Source organism: Crocuta crocuta, unplaced genomic scaffold (assembly GCF_008692635.1).
Source record: "Crocuta crocuta isolate KB4526 unplaced genomic scaffold, BGI_CrCroc_1.0 scaffold154, whole genome shotgun sequence".
Lineage (NCBI taxonomy): Eukaryota > Metazoa > Chordata > Mammalia > Carnivora > Hyaenidae > Crocuta > Crocuta crocuta.
In genome coordinates this window covers 4,278,407-4,295,928 of record NW_027530545.1, presented here as the reverse complement: position 1 = coordinate 4,295,928, position 17,522 = coordinate 4,278,407, and the positions used below count along the sequence as shown (strand labels likewise).

General features: G+C 37.9%; 1 protein-coding gene across 4 annotated transcripts in view; it reads left to right on the top strand.

Annotated features, from left to right (window-relative positions):
• The first annotated feature begins 9,544 nt into the window (after window positions 1-9,544).
• Window positions 9,545-17,522, top strand: part of RIF1 (replication timing regulatory factor 1) — a 66,375-nt gene continuing 58,397 nt past the window's right edge. For 3 of the 4 annotated variants that reach the window (XM_077767774.1, XM_077767775.1, XM_077767772.1), the window contains exons 1-7: window positions 9,545-9,645; window positions 10,027-10,140; window positions 10,907-10,985; window positions 14,355-14,451; window positions 15,541-15,668; window positions 15,763-15,857; window positions 16,983-17,172. In XM_077767774.1, the coding sequence (XP_077623900.1) occupies window positions 10,037-10,140; window positions 10,907-10,985; window positions 14,355-14,451; window positions 15,541-15,668; window positions 15,763-15,857; window positions 16,983-17,172 (693 nt within the window). In that variant the 5' untranslated portion in view covers window positions 9,545-9,645; window positions 10,027-10,036. Of the gene's footprint in view, window positions 9,869-10,026; window positions 10,141-10,906; window positions 10,986-14,354; window positions 14,452-15,540; window positions 15,669-15,762; window positions 15,858-16,982; window positions 17,173-17,522 lie in introns of all 4 variants that reach the window. The other variant, XM_077767773.1, reaches the window with a different exon arrangement.

The following is a 17,522-nucleotide window of genomic DNA, read 5'->3' as shown; positions in this document are numbered from 1 at the left end:
ACTTTTTTTAAAAAAATTACTTTTTTATTTACTAACAATTTAATATGCCCTAGGAATGATCTTAATTTTTTAAATGTTTATCTATTTTTGAGAGAAAGAGAGAGAACAAGAGTGACCCAGGGCTTGATCTCAGGAACTGTGAGATCATGACCTGAGCTGAAATCAAAAGTTGGAACACTCAACCAATAGAGCCACCCAGGTACCCCTACAGCTTGTTTTTTAAAGCTCTCTTGAAATATTGAGCCACAGGTTATTTTCTAAACTGGCAATCTCACACATTCAAATTAATTTATTTTTTATTAAGTCCTCTAATTTAGGTGTGAGCCCATTTATGAAAATAGAAGACAAGCCTCCTTTCACTTCAGGTACTAAATCTAATCCAGAGTACTGTTTGAAAGTTTCTTGAAGTCTATTTTGTATTTTTACTTAACTTACAATTTTGAATCTTTGTCTAGTCTACCCTTAAAAGAAAGTCTTCTATAATTGCTTTACGTAGTGTATTTTTTTTCAAATTTATTTATTTGTTTTGAGAGGGAAAGAGAGAAAGTGCATACATAAGCATAAGTTGGGGGAGAGCAGAGAGACAGGAGAGAGAGAATTCCAAGCAGGTTCCACATGCTGTCAGTGCAAAGACTGACATGAGGTTTGAATCCACGAACCTCGAGATCACAACCTGAGCTGAAATCAAGTTGGGTGCTCAACCAACTTGGCCACCTAGACACTTCATTTTTTTGTATTGTTTTTATTTGACTTGACTTTTAATTTTTTGAGAGAGAAAGTGTGCATGTGCATGTAGTGTTTTTTGTGTGTGTTATATTTCGAAGTTTTTCGCAGCTACATTTTTAAAATCAACTCTTTCATGCCTTGCTGATTTTAGAGATTTTTCTCTTTAAATTAGTTGGACAGATCTATAGTCCAGAATAATAAGTATCTATAAAGTGTCCTAGGTTCTAGGACACTTTTGTATATCTCTTTTGTATATCAAAAGAGGACACTTTTGTATATCTCTGAAGATTAGGGAGTTCTTTAATTATAACCCTTAATTTGGCATTGGACCAGGATTTTAATTTAACTTCAAATATCCACCAACTTATAAATGGATAAACAAAAAGTGTTGTATCCATTCAACGGAATATTATTTAGCAGAGAGAAGGAATGAAGTACTGATACATACTCTAACATGGGTAAACCTAGAAAACAAAATGCTAAGTACCAGAAGCCAGTCATAAGAGGTCACACATTATGATTCGATTTACATAAAATGTTCAGAACTGGCAAATCTGTACAGACAGAAAGTAGATTAGTGGTTACTTAAGGATGGGATGGGGTAGTATTAGGTGGAGAAGGAGGTAACAGTTAAAAAGTACAAATATTTTTTTTGAGGTGATGAAAATGATCTAAAATGGATTTTAGTGATGGTTGTACAATTCCTGTGAATATACTGAAAACCACTTAAATGTACACTTCAAATGTGTAAATTGTACAGAATGTGAATTACCTCAATATAACTGTTAGAAAAAAGAGAAGAAAAAATAAAAGGCATGCCATCTACTTCACATAAGAGACTAAATATAAAGAGTTGTTCAAATTCCTTATCAAAAAAGTGCAGATCAAGACCACAGCGAGGTATTTTACATAGTATGACTGGTTCAAATCAAAACTATCAAGTATTAGAAAAAATGTGGATAAATGAAATCTTTTTTAAAATTGCTTTATGGGATTATAAATTGAGAACACCACTTTAGAAAACAAGTTGCCATAACCTTATAAAGTTAAATGTTTTCATATACAAAAATTTGACTATTAAATATATACCAATACAAAGACCTTTCTGATGATACTGGAAGTGGTATTAACAAATGTGATGTTTGGTAATGTATAATGAAATTGATCAAGATTTGGAAGAGCCATATAACTCAATGACTTAATACTTTTCAAATGACCAATGCATACTGATATAAAGTCATGCATGAGCAAAAAGCTAATTCAAATTTCAAGAGAGACCAATGTATTTTAATGTAACAGCATATAAACAGTTCAGTGATATGATTTCAGATTCCATNTTTACTTTAGGCGTCACACCCAATGCGGGGCCCAATGCAGGGTCCAACGTGGGGGCCCAACATGGGGCCTTAACTCATAACCTGAGCTAAGATATGGAGTCAGATACTTAATACTCAATACTGATTGAGCCACCCCGAAGCCCCCACTGCAATTAATCTTTAAGAAACTATTGCTTGTCAAGTTCCAGTGTTACATCAAAGAAGAATATCCTCAATTGTTGGTAAAAGATACTAAAATCCTGATCCCTCTTCTAACTATATACTAGCGCCAGGATGCGTTTTCTTCCTATTCTTCAGAAAAGCAACATAGCACAATAAATTGAAGGTAGAAACCTTTATGAGAACTCAGCTGTCTTCTATTTAGTCTTACAAAAATAGTAAAACATGCCATGTTTCTATTTTTTCATAAAATCTTATTTACCATTATATATAATGTTTATGTTAACATACAATAGGTTCACTATTGTTTTTTTAAAAAAATTTTAATGCTTATTTTATTTTTAAGAGAGAAAGACAGAGCATGAGTCATGGAGGGGCAGAGAAAGAAGAAGACACAGAATCTGAAACAGACTCCAGGCTCTGAGCAGTCAACACAGAGCCTGACATGGGGCTAAAACGCACGAACCATGAGATCATGACCTGAGCTGAAGTCAGACATTTAACCAGTTGAGCCACCCAAGCACCCCGGTTGTGTTTTTTTATAGAATATCCTTTGTTATGGGTTTTCTGATACTTTCCTCATGGATAGATTCAGGTTATGAATTTTTGATAGGCATACCATATCAGTTTGTACCAGGTTTGACGGTTTTCACAGGTGTCTCCACTGTAAAGTTACCATTTGTCTCTTATTTGATAAGTATCTTAAGGGGAGATATTTTGAGACTATTCTCTATCAGACTTTTGCTCAATTGTTTTATTTTATTATTTTTTAATATTTATTAATTTTTCAGAGAGATAGAGAGACAGAGCATAAGCAGGGGAGGGACAGAGAGAGACAGGGAAAGAGACACAGAATCTAACGCAGGCTCCAGGCTCTGAGCTGTAAGCACAGAGCCCAACATGGGGCTAAAACCCACAAACCATGAGATCATGACATGACCCAAAGGCGGATGCTTAACTGACTGAGCCACTCAGGCACCTCATTGCTAAATGGTTTTAGTACCTACTGATGATTATTGCCTGAATCAATTATTACTATAATGGTTGCAAAATGGTGATTTCCTAACTCTGCCATTTCTTCACTAACATATACATATGTGTGTGTATACATGTATACATTTGTATATATATATATATACAAATATATATTTGTTATTTACTCCTTGTCTTATGTATTTGTATATATATGTTTGTAATTTATTCTTTCTCTAATATGTATAATTATATATGTTTTGCTTTTATTTATTTATATATTTTAGTATCACTAGGGGCTCATAGATTCTTTTTTATCTAATGGTTTATAATCCATTGTTTCAGATTCAGCCATGGGAGCCCTTCAAACCGTCTCTGGAGTCTTTTAACATGTTTCCTAATTTTTTAAGCGCTTGTTTACTTTCTGACACAAAAAGATGTTCCAGGTTCTTATGTGTTTCTCAGCCCCAGATCTAGAATTAGCTATTTATCTAAGAAGGTCTGGTTCCTTTTAGTGAAACTTTTTTTCCATTAAATATATTTTGGAAAGCCCTATATATTAGTATATAGAGAGTTGAATAGTATTTTACAGTATAGATGTACCATATATTTAGCATGTCCTCATTGGTTGTTTCTAATTTTTCTTTTTTTACAAACAACTCTGCTGAACAAGTCTTCATAGTTTATTTTACACATGAGTGAGCACACTTGTAGGATGATCATTTAGAAGTGGAAGTTCTGTATCAAAACTTTGAGAACTTAAAATTTTGATAAATACCACAAATTGTCCTTTCTAGAGGTTGTACCCAGTTTTTATTTCCACTAGTATCACATGAGAGCAGACAACGAAGCTTACAAATTTAGGTCAAAATTCTGTTTTATCCATACTACACTTAGGAAATTTAAAATTGTCAGTTATTAGTTAATAACTAATAACTAAGTTATTAGTTTAAAAGACTAGACAATTTTAGAAAAACTTCCTTAACCCAGTGATCAAGAAAAATAGAAGAAAAATAGAACCTGTAATCCTTCATTGAGTGCTCCTGGTGATTAATTAAAAATGGATTAATTTTCTAAATTTGTGATTACGTTTTTTGTCCAGAAAGGCTTGAAGCATAACAATGAGTCATTTTCTCTTTTGGCTTCTCAAAGCTGTCAGTTTCAATTATTTTCGTAGTTCTTGAGCTTATAAAAGACTTTTGTTTTTTCTCCATGAATGTATTGAGATATAGGCAAAGGCTTTCTGCTATAAAAGTTAAAGAAAATTTGGGGTGCCTGGGTGGCTCAGTAGGTTAAGCGTCCAACTTCGGCTTCAGCTCAGGTCAGGATCTCACAGCTTGTGGGTTTGATCCCTGCGTTGGGCTCTGTGCTGACAGCTAGCTCAGAGCCTGGAGCCTGTTTCAGATTCTGTATCTCCCTCTCTCTCTGAACCTCCCCAGCTCATGCTGTCTCTCTCTCAGAAGTAAATAGAACATTAAAACAATTAAAAAAAAAAAGTTAAAGAAAATTTGTGCCTTGTGCTCAATAGGAATCCTAGATTTGGGGCTAAAAAGAATCCTTTGGGGTACATATTAAAAATGCAGATTATGTGGCTTCTCCTGGAACTTCTGTTTTGTAGGTCTGAGAGGGATGGTCCAGATACTCACATATAAAGAAGCTTCCCTGGGATTCTATTGCACTGATTTTGGAATCACACTTTAAGATATACAACATTAAGTTATTGCTGATACTGTAGTCTCATACTGTAATGTGGACTAGAAAACGAATTTAAACAAAAATGAGGTTTGGGTTTGGGGGTTTTCTTTTTGGAAGCACTTACGGTTTTATAAATATTGTCTTACTTGAATGTGAGAAACTAATGACTCTAACATTTTCTGAATATTTATAACACGTACCTAGTCATTGTTTAGGCAATTTCCATCTATGAACTTGCATATACCTCAGATACCTATGAGGTTAAGTGCAATTAGTCCCACTTTACAGATAAAGAAATTGAAGCACAAGAGATTGAGTAACGTGCCAATGCCACATAGCTAAGATTCAAACCTTATCAATAGAACTCCAGGGTTAGCCCTTATCCTATGTTGTCTCTCTTCATTTTAACTCAAAGGGGCTCAATTTTCCCATCTAAAACAGAGTTGGTTTGATCATAAATGGTAGAAACTCTTTGCCCAGCTCAGTGGAAAGATTACAACTAAGTACCTTCTGGTTATTACAACTTGATAACATTGTGGGATAGGTCTGAATGTAAGGGCAACAGATTTCATGCTAGTCATAGGTCACTGGGCATTATTAGCTGTGTATATTTACTGTATATGAACTAGTTGATAGGATAAGATAATCTTTAAAAGGCTTTTTCCTTTTCATGCATTATGTGTTACAAAGTCCATCAGTGGATTGTTTAAAACAGGAACTTAAAAAACCTCAAAGTGGAGCTTTCTTTAAATAAATCCTGTAAAATAGTGACCATTTTGGGTAACATTTCAAATGTCTCCCAGAACCCTTATACTCCATAATTTTTATTTTTATTTTTTATAATTTTTATTTTTAAAGTTTATTTTATTTATTTTGAAAGAGAGAGCACAAGCGGGGAGGTGGGAGAGAGAGAGAGAGAAAGAGAGAGAGAGAATTCCAAGTAGGCTCCACGTTGTCAGCATAGAGCCCAATGTGTGGCTTGAACTCATAATCATGACTTGAGCCTAAATCAAGAGTTGGATGGCCAACTGACTGAGCCATCCAGGCGCCCCAAGTCCACAATTTTTAAATGATGAAAATTAAACTAATTAATACATTTCAGAAAAAATTTGCAAAAATTTCAATTAAAATAATTTATTCATGAATACATGTAATAAGCACTTGTTAAATACTATTTGCTAGCATTTATGCTAGACACTGGGCAATAATAGTTACCATTTGCTGAACTTTGATGTTGGTATTTTTCTTCTCATTTTATTGTTGGAGACATGGTGAAGTTAAGCATTTTTCTGGAAGATCTCAAGTCACACAGTGGCTATGACAATATTTGAATCCTCATCTATTTGGTTCCAAATCTGGCCCATTGCATTACTTTGGATTACTGATGGATACTTTACTAAATGAATTACTATAGGGGTCCTGTAAATAGTGAGCATCCATAGGATTCTTTATATTGAATTCTTGCCGTGTTCAAGAATAAATCTCCTATGAAAACCATACCACCACACGGTTTATGCAAGGGAGGTCTTATTAAACGTTGGTGAACGAATGTAACTTAAATAGGTTAGCTCTAGAGTTACTATGACTACACTGAAGTTCTCTATTTTACTCTGCAAGGTTCACATTGCTCATTTGTAAATTCAGGCAAAGTACTTTTGTCTAAAACCACTGTGAAGAATAAATGAAACACTGTACATGTAACACCTAACACTCAATAAAAAACAGTTAAAAAAGCATGCTATAATCTTGAAATGATTATGTTAAGGCCATAAATTGAAACCCTAGGTAGATATTTGGGGGGGCAGGTCTAAAAATTATTAGATAGAATCATTAGGACTACTGGGAACAAGTAGAATAAAGGAGTCACTGAGAGACCTACGATTATAAGGTTGATATCTGCTGTGTAATGGTGTGGTTAAAGACAAAATTGTGAAGTTAGAAGCAATACTGGATTGTGCAAGGTGCAAAGTACAAGGCTTTTCCTGATCTTCTGAGGAGAAAAAGAGATGCAGGATTTGAATAGGCAAAGAAGATAGAAATTGTATATTACTTGAATGATTAGATGAAAAGACAGATGAATACATAAAAAATTAATTCAAAATGTACTTATTGGGTGCCAGGTACCAGAATTTTATTGCCTAGCAAGAAAAGATCCATGGTGGTAGTTTCAGAATTTCTATAAAAGAGAAGCTTGGGGATAGCAATCTTCTTTGGAAGGGTGTGGAGAGGAGGGTATGGGTGGGGAAGAGGATTTGTCTTAACGACTCTAATCTCTTAGCACTTTAGCTGGGGTTTGAGAAAATACCAAAAAAGAGGGAGGGGCACTGATTGAGATTAGGCTAGAACTAATTATCTTCAGACTAACCTTCAACTCTGCCGCTGCAGACATATAAGGCAGACATGCATAACTAAACAATAATAAATTACCAAGATACTTATTTTAACAGGACTCTGAACAAAGAGCTGTGTCAGCATGAAGGTGCAAGCATTTACTTTTCCTTTGGGGAGGAGTAGATAAGGGAAGGATTTAATAAAAAGTTGTGATTTTAATACAGCCATATTTATCACACTTGAAAAAGGGAATTAATGTTATAAACACAAGGAACAACACAGATCTTCAAAGACAGATTAGAGACCCTGCAAATTGTTTCCAACGCGGCTGAAGTGGAGGTAAAGCTGGAGATGAAGTGTTAGCAGTGGCCCAATCATCATAGGCCTACATGTTTTGAAATTCATCCTATAGTTTGTTTTAAAAAATTCTTTTAATGTTTATTTATTGTTAAGAGAGAGAGAGAGGGAAGGAGAGAGAGGGTGCACACACATGAGCAAGGGAGAAGCAGAGAGGAAGACACAAAATCTGAAGCCGGCTCCGGGCTCTGAGCTGTCAGCACAGAGCGGGACATGGGATTCAAACTCACAAACTGTGAGATCATGACCTAAGCTGAAGTCAGATACTTAACTGAATGAGCCACTCAGGTGCCCCTGAAATTTATCCTATGATTGATGGGAACCAATGAAGGATTTAGGTCAAGAGCAGCGACAATGATAGAATGCTACCAAACATTTTAAGAAGATCAAAGGACTATGCATTTGAACGAGATACAAGCAACATGACCACCCCAACCTCTTCTTTGTGGTCCCTATACTCGAGGAATTTACATAATCATGGGGAGAGATAGACAATAAAAATAGACATATGATACAATATCAGATAGTGATAAGTGCTGGAAGAATAAAACAGAGGAAGGCATAGGATTGGGCAGAGGTAACTTGTCTTAAGGCAAAATCAATGTTCTTTTCACTAATCTCATCTCATAGCCACCATTAAAAATTGGTTTCAAGATCCTCTCTCACTTTCCAACACAACATCTCTATTATACTGAAATCTTAATGTTGTGAACCTATCTATATATTCCACTTTTTGTCTAATAACCCCTTTACTTTCTTCAACATCTGTGTTGTCTTGCCAAAGCCCAGAAAATGAGGAACAAATTCCCCTCTGACAGTAATAGAACTCATTAACAGGCTGCACTGAAAACCTTTCTCTACCATATTTTCTACAGTGTCTCTGTATTTCATCCAGACACAAGTTTTCACGATTTTTTAAGTCCTCAATGTTTGTAGTTTGGCTCACAAGATCTGTATGTTTCCTTCCTTCTTCTTCTTCTTTTTTTTTTTTTTTTTTTTTTTTTTTTTTTTTGCTTAAAAAAGAAGTTATGTACTGAGCACTTAGTCTGGCAGACACTTGGCTAGGAGCAGAGAAGGGCAAAAGGCAGTCCTGACCTCTGGAGCTGATAGCTGTGTTCAGTGCAAACGAGGCTTGGGGTTTAGGGGATCTGAAATCTGTTAGGCTAAAGTGGAGGAACCACTTGCTGCTGGGCCTTAGATGGCTGGCTTGAAGTTAATACAATCCTGTGTGATGTCAACAGTGCTCAGAGGCCTATGAGAAGGGGAGCAGCATACTACTTGTTCTTGAAGAGTTTCCAGTCCTTTCTCCAAGTGTGACGTCCTGGCCAACCTCCCACCCTTCAACATCTGGAGTCTAAATAAAGGAATGCAGATCTTCAGGAGCTACCTAAATCTACTGAATCACAATGTCTAAGGGTGGGGCCCAGAAATCTGCACTTTAATCAGCAATATCCCCAGGCCATTGTTATGTACACTTAAAATTTGAAAACCCTAGGCTTCTCCTACCTTTTATCACTTCACTTTCACCTGAAGTAGTTACTAATACCATCGCTATTTTCCGGAGAAGGAAATTGAGGCATAGCAAGGTTGCTTAATTTGCTAACGTCACACAGAGCTAGGGTTTGAAGATCAGCTCCTAGTCTCAAACACTGCAATATGGTCATCTCTTCTCCCTAAATGATTTGTTGCTAATATTTCCAAAAGCATCGGGCTTGTAGTTTGAAAAGAGCCTGAAGGCCCACTGAGTTTAGTCTGGTGAACTTCGGCGACTCACTCACATTTTGAATTTCAGGTCCCTCGCCGGTTAAATTTAGGCCTAAACACCCCCACCTGCAAGATGCCCTGATGGGACAGGCGAAGCAGCCGACAGGGCAGGGAGGCGATCGATGATTTAGGCGCGCCGCTGCCTGTTAGATTNCGCGCGCCCGCGGGCCCGCCCCCGCCGCCATCTTGGCCTAGGAGGGAGCGGGCCGCACGCGAGAGTAAACAGCCCCAGCCGGCAAAGTCGAGTTCCGGCTGTGTCGCGGTGCCGCCGGGCAGCGGCGGAGAGGACGCGGTCCTGATCTTCGTACGTGAGGTTAAAATCTGGATCGCGGTGCTAGGCCCTGGGGAACCCTCAGCGAGGCTCGCCCTCTGCCCCCTCGCGGCGAGACGCCTCGCTCCCCGAGCTTCTCCCGCCCCCCGCGGGTCTCCTCCCACTGTTGAAAGCTGCCCGGGAAAGTGGTGGCGGGAGCGGGCCTGGGCCTGAGCGCAGCGTGGACCCGGCTGCGTGCTGCGAGGCGCAGGAGGAGGTTAGGGTCTTGGGTTTGGGGGCCAGGGGCCAGGCATGCAGGCGCCGTGAGGCGACGCGGCGGGGAAGCCGGGGGCGGACGCTTGGGCTCGGACCGAGTCACTGCGGGTCTGTTTCTGTCGGTCACTGGATTTTCTCCTTTTCCGGTTCGTGTCTCAGGGTGGCCGACATGACGGCCCCGGGTGAGAGCCCCCTGGAGCCGCTGTTGGAGACTTTGGAAGACCCTTCCGCCCCCCTTGGAGAGCAGACCGACGCTTACCTGACTCTGACCAGGTAAGACCCGCTGGGGTTGGGGAGGAGGTAGTTGCGGTGGGGCACGCAAAACGAGTTTGTGTATTCTGGAAGTCTGGCGGCTGTGAGGACGCCGGGGTCGTGGGCAAGGCGGGGGGTGGCGGTGCGTGCTAAGTGACGTTCCCCGGTGTTGCCGCGGCGCTCAGGGCTTGTGTTTGGAATGAGGAATCCTGCACGTGTGTCTCACAGGCGAAGTGTTTTTTGAAGTTTGGTTAGAAGTGGGTGTGCTGGCGGGATGGCTTTAAGTGTAAGGTGTCCATGTATCGGGATAACGTGGCACCCCAGATTTATTTTTTAATAGGGAGCCAAAACCCGAGTTTCATTTTTAATTATAAATGCCTCGCAGTATTTTTTCCTTTGCAAATCGTATTTTGCTGAATTATCTGTAGTTATTTGGAAATGCTAGGAGAGGTTAACAGTTGGTACAAAAACTATAAAGATTTAGTAAATTTCTAAGTAAATGGGTAATTTGGGCTAGGTTTTCATGCTTTCTTTTCACATAGTGATAATGTCTAGATGTGTACACTTTGGATGCAAAAGTTATTCTTGGGGTTATTTTTGCGTTAATTTCAGATGTATATTGCGTGATAAATTCTCTATACAGGTGTTAAGTATTTTAAGCCCCTGGACCAATCAAATTTGTAGAGTTCTAACAAATTTTAGAAGTATAGAGGTGAGTGTTTTAGGGAGTGATTATTATTTCTTTCGTGTGCTATTTGCATAACCTTGTGTTCTTTCTGCTTTTAAGTCGCATGACTGGAGAGGATGGAAAAGAAGTCATTATGGAAATTGAGAGAAAACTTTCTCGGCTATTCAGAGTTTTAAAAGTATGTATGTATTTATTGAATAGTTTCAACTTTGTGGGGAAAAATTTTTACCAGCTATGCCATAAGACCTTTGTTGTTGTTGTTGTTGTTGTTTATATTTATTTTGAGAGCAAGACAGCGACAGGGAGGGGCAGAGAGAGAGAGGGAGACACAGAATCCTAAGTAGGCTCCAGGCTCTGAGCGCAGTACAGAGCCCTTTGCAGGGCTGGAATCCACCGATGGTGAGATCATGACGTGAGCTGAAGTCAGATGCTCAACTGACTGAGTCACCCAGGCGCCCCACTCAAAAGAACTTTGAAATGAGGGGTGCCTGGGTGGCTCAGTCGGTGAAGTCTCTCTCTGATTCTTGATTTTGGCTCAGGTCATGATCTCATGGTTCCGGAGGCACCGGAGTTGGGCTCCAAGCTAACAGCTCAGAGCTTGCTTGGGATTCATTCTCTCTCTCTCTCTCTCTCTCTCTCTCTCTCTCTCTCTCTCTCTCCTCTCTCTCTATCTCTCTCTCCTCTCTCTCTTCTCTCCCCCTCTCTCCCCCTCTCTTCCCCCCCCAAAGCTCTCTCTGCCTGTCCCTACTCTCCCTGCTCTTTGTCAAAATAAATAAAAAGCATTTTGAAATGAAACAAAAGCAGGATTATTTTGAGTACTTAATATTTATCAAGTAGTTTTAAAAGTACATGTATTCACACTTAATCCTCTGTCCCTATGAGGGTATTCTTTAACCCCCACTTTGTAGAAGAAATTGGTTTAACTTGCCTAGTGTTGCCTATGGCTACATGAATCTAAACCCTGTGCCTTTTTTTTTTTTTTAACAGAAATTATCAGATTATTTCATGTTTTCTGTCTTGATAGGAATGTACTTCTAAAGTAAATGATTCTGTAATTTTGTCTTTGTTTTGTGGGTAGCATCCTTTTTTTCTTTTTTTTAACCTTCACTTAACATTAGTTTTTGCCACTCTTGCCTGGTTAAAAAACGGTTATTCCAGTTATCTTTTTTGCTTATTTGTGGGGAGGTGTTTAACATCTGACTGAAGACTTCTGTTCTTATCCTCACTTGAGTACACAGTGGCTTTGTGATTGCCCCTAACACCCAACTTCTCAATTCCTTCTTCTTTAGAATGAAGAGGTTGAACTAAATCTCCAGAGTTCTTATTTTTATGACTGTGTTTATGTGCTTTTAAAAAGGTATTCTATCATGATATTAAGTGTACATTTTAGCATGATTTCTGCTGAAACGTTGAGGCATTTAAGGTACTGCTTACTCTTAAGTATATCTCTTACAGTCCTCTGTGCTTTTTGTTCATGTAGGCAGGAGCCTTTTTTTTGTAGTAGTTCAAGACTTATTAATAATAGTATATTTAAACAATATTAATAACATTGTCTCATTTTTTTCCTCATTATCCTTCTCCACATTCTAGCAGTATTTTGGATGTGATGAAAACATGCAGTTTTATAAATTTGGTATTTGAGAACATGTAAAAGCAGGAACTCAATGGCATACACTGTTTGTTAATAGAATTTGTAACTTAAATGCCTGATGAATAATTATTTGGAGGCATGTAGGTGGTTAATGATAGGAAAATCAACAGAAGCTGGGCAATCAACAAAACCTTTCTTGGTGAATTATTAAGCACAGCAAGGATAATTGAACTCCTTTAGAACAAGAACCAGGCTAGTTGAAATACAACATGTTTCTATATTGTTTAGAATTCTGTTAGTATTGAGTCTAGGAACCCACATTTTTAAAATTTTTTTTTTTTAATGTTTTATTTATTTTAGAGAGAGAGAGAGTATGAACAGGGGAGTGTCAGATTGAGAGGGAGACACAGAATCTGAAACAGGCTCCAGGCTCTGAGCTAGCTGTCAGCACAGAGCCCAACGCGGGGCTCAAACTCACAAACCGTGATAATCATGACCTGAACCGAAGTTAGACATCGTTCAACCTACTGAGGCACCCAGGTGCCCCTTCCACATTTTTTTAAAAGTTTATTTATTTTTGAGAGAGAGAGAGAGCATGAGTTGGGGGAGGGCAGAGAGAGAGAGAGACAGATCCAGACAAAGAATCCAAAGCAGGCTCCACACTTTCAGTACAGATAGAGCCCAACACAGGGCTTGAACTCACGAACCTGGAGAACATGACCTGAGCCAAAGTCAGAGTCTTAGTCCACTGAGCCACCCAGGCAACCCCCACCCCCAAACTATTCTTGAAGACAACACTGTTAAGGAATACTTTCAGGCAATATATATTTAATGAAAGTTGATCAGAGATATTCTGGAGATAAAGTAGTAGCTCTCAAAGTCTTAGATGTTTAAGACTATCTCTTTGTGGTTCTCTGAACTGGTTGTTCTGTTATTTCTTATGCTCCAGGGTTTGGTCTTCATGTTTTATTTGATTGATTATAAAAGGGGTGTCTGTCCCAAGGAAGTGTCTGTTCATTTTTTTTTTTTTTAATTTTTTCATGTTTTATTTATTTCTGGGAGAGCAGAGGAGGATCAGAGAGAGGAGGAGATACAGAATCCGAGGCAGGCTCCAGGCTCTGAGCTAGCTGTCAGCACAGAGACCGACGCGGGGCTTGAACTCACAAACCATGACATCATGACCTGAGCTGAAGTTGGGCGCTTAACTGACTAAGCCACCCAGGCGCCCCAGGAAGTGTCTGTTCATATACTTGACTATTTTTCCTCCTCAAGAACAGCGAAGAGCTGAGAATTCCTTGGATATCTGCTTCAGCATAGTGGGAGGATTTTAAGATAAATCACTTTGGAATAGGAAATGGTACCCAGAAAAATACAGGGTTACAATTATAGAGTTGGGGAATATAGCAGGATTGCCTTTGAGAGGTTTGGGATTTTATAGCTTTCACATACATAATAAGGATTGGATTTTGAATTCCAGATGGACAGTCAAATTCTCCAATCTGCAAAGTAGGGATTTCTTTTAAAAGATTGAGATAATGCTTAAAGCTTCTATCACTTTAGATACTCAGTAAATGTTACGTTCCAACCCCTCACTGTCTTAGAGGTGTCACTCACTCTGAAGCTAGGATATCAGCTTTTGTCCTTGAGTCTTTACCTACCTTTTGTGGAAGTGTCTTCAGCATTTGCCATTTGTTGGCTTTTTTATTGCCTTCAGGTGTGTGGAGATGGAGATGTTATCTTTTAAGAGAAACCTTTTTTTAGGAGATCTCTAACTAGTGCCATTCTTCCTTTCTTGGCCAAGCTATGTACATGACTTCCTGATTTTATTCCTTTTTTATTTACTCAAACATTGATTGATTAGATTAAAATAATTTTGTTTTCTGGTCCACTTTTGTTCCCTAAGAATTTATTTATAATTGTAATTGTTTATAACAAATGTGCTTTTTGTTTTTACAGATTCACATTACCAGTCAAAACTCAGACCTCAGTAGTGCTGCTCTACAGGCCTTGGGGTTTTGCTTGTATAATCCCAAAATTACCTCAGGATTATCAGGTAGTTAGATTTATGAATTAATATTTTTTAGAGTTTATAAGTATTTTGATATGTTAAAAGTACTGTTACCTCTCTATTAGTTTTGTGACTTGTAGTCTAGGATTTGCTTTTGACAAATGTTTTATCATCATCATCAGATCTCTTTTTTTCTAGGTATACATTTAAATTTGATACCATAAAATTTGTTCAAAAAAGAGTACAAGCCTATTTAAAAATGATTGCAGTGAAAATTGAACCTCTTCCTATATAAAGTATATTTGCTTTGGAAGTTAATAATTCAGATGGTCATTTATTGTATAAAACAAGCATATGTGCTAAGGAACATGCTAAATTTGAAAATCTTTTAATAGTGGTAATTGGGAATTAAATTTTAGTTCCATAATTTGGAACTAAAAGTAGCTAAGTTTTCAAGTAATTTAATTATTGCTCTGTAGTTTGTCATTTTATTTTGTTACTTTTTTAAAGTTTTATTTATTTGAGAGACAGCGAGGGAAAGACAGGGGGAGGAAGAGAATCCCAAACAGGCTCAGTGCGCCTCAGACCCACAAACCATAAGATCCTGGCCTGAGCGAAACCAAGAGTCTGACTCAACCTGCTGAGCCGCCCAGGAGCCCCTGTAGTTTGCCATTTTAATGCAAATGTGGGAGGGGATCTTTACAAAGGGGGAAATCAGGGATAGGGAATAAGGATGCCTTAAAGTTATTACCATCTTTTTTCTCAAGGTAAAGTTTCTGCCCTTTCTTTTTTATATGTGGAAATGTTCCCAATTTAAAGTAGAAGTTGTTCATTTTAGAGCAGACATACAGGATTTATAACATCTTGTCAACAATTGTCTTTTATGTTCAGTGCTGTTAATGATGCCTGTGTAGTTTTTTCATTTGCACAAAATTAAGGCTACTACTTGTTTTCTCTGGTAAGTTTTGTGTTTTGGGAAGAAGTTTGATATCAGCATTGATTCACTGATCCTTTTCTCTGGATATGCATTTAATTTTTTGACAGCGTGGAATATGTTTTTTTCCCTCTGTTTCTGTATTTGAGATTTTAAAGGATATAAACTGTTCTACATAATTAAAGCTGCTTGTTTTTCAGACACAGACATTGAAGAACTGCTTTTAAAATTGAATGACAGTGTTAAGAGCTCAGACAAAAATGTACGTACTAGGGCACTTTGGGTGATATCCAAGCAGACATTTCCCACTGAAGTCATTGGCAAAGTAGTGAGTATGGTTTTTGTATATGTTTTCTTAACTATGTGCCACTTAAGAAACTTCAGGTTTACTTGATTTGTATTTATTTGGTTCTGTCTTTTAGGTATCCAGTATAATTGATTCATTAGAAATAGTATTTAATAGAGGAGAGATGCATTCTGCCGTTGTTGATTATGAAGCATTAAATGTCATCATAAGGTATGAGTTTGCTGTTTTGGAAGAATAATTGCAGTAAATTTAGAATTTACTTCAAAGAGTAGACTTTGGGAACTTGAATATGAGTTAGACATTGAAAGAACGAAAATGTCTTCTAAAAGTCTCAAGGAGAAAAGGTATCAGGAAAAAGAAGGAATTAGATGACTTTGTATTAGTAGGTTTCTTTGTTTATTTTTACTGAGTCATAAAAATAAAGTCTTGGTTGAGGGGTCTGGCTGCTTCATTTGGTAATGCATGCAACTCTTGATCTTAGGGTCATGAGTTCAAGCCCTGTGTTGAGTGTAGAGCATACATAAAGATAAATAGAAAAAAAAAAGTCTTAGTTATGTTGATGCTGATAACAGAGTTCTGATTTTAAAAATTATTTCCATGAAAGTTTTTGCAAGAGTTTAAAGAATAATAGGCTTTCAAGTAGACTTGGAGGATATGTCAGTAGGCATTAACAGTGACTAGCAGCAAATGGGAAAACTGGAAAATCCCCAACTTTTTCCTATCCATCCCTGCTCTTTAAAGGACATATTAACACACAAGCCTTATTGGTGTCATTCGTCTTACCTTGTTTTTCCATTCTTTAAAGTTTTCTTTAATTGAGCTATTTGCAGACTTAACTACGTAGTGTTCTGATGCCCTGAGTGATGCTCACGTTACCATTTTCTAGTTGTCTTCTAAAAGAATGTTGAATTTAATTGTATAAAAACGTTGATACTATGGGCAGCTGGGTGGCTCAGTCAGTTAAGTACCCGACTCTTGATTCTGGCTCAGGTTGTGATCTCACAGTTTGTGAGATTGAGCCCTGAGTTGGGCTCTGCACAGACAGTGAAGAACCTGCTTGGGATTCTCCCTTTCTCTCTCTCCCTCCCGCCTCCCCCTGCCCTTCACCCGGTTGTGTGTGTGTTTGTGCTCTTTCTCCAAATAAATAATCATTAAAAAAATAATGTGGAAATCTACAAATTTGCAAGTAAAAATTCAATCTGTGTGTGTATGTGTATATGTATACTGAAATAAATGGATCATTGAGGTGTATTTCTTTGTGCTCTTTGTTTTCCTAGTAGTTTAGACATAAAAGGTAAGGTCAAGCTAATTTATTCATTGACTTTCCTATTATAGGCTAATTGAACAAGCCCCAGTTCAAATGGGAGAAGAGTCAATTAGGTGGGCAAAACTCGTCATACCTTTAGTGGTTCATTCAGCCCAAAAGGTACATTTGCGGGGAGCAACTGCTCTAGAGATGGGAATGCCGTTGTTACTTCAAAAACAGCAAGAAATAGCATCTATCACAGAGCAGCTTATGACTACTGTAAGTATTACTTTATGTAAGGATTTTTTTGAATATTGTGTTGTAAGTTTCTGGCCCAAAATTAGAGCTCATAGTGGTATGATTTCATTATGATCTAGGAAGTTCCTCTTTGAATAAAACATAAGTAATTGCTTAAGGTAGTGTAGGCAAATTGCTCCTAGATTAACTATTCAGTGTTTGTACAATCTAGGCATTTTACTTCATCACCAATGAATAGTGATTGAAAGGGATTGCATTTTTTTCTTTAAAAAAATTTTTTTTAATGTTTATTTTTGAGAGGGAGAGACAGAGCATGAGTAGGGGAGGGGCAGAGAGACACACGCAGAATCAGAAGCAGGCTCCAGGCTTTC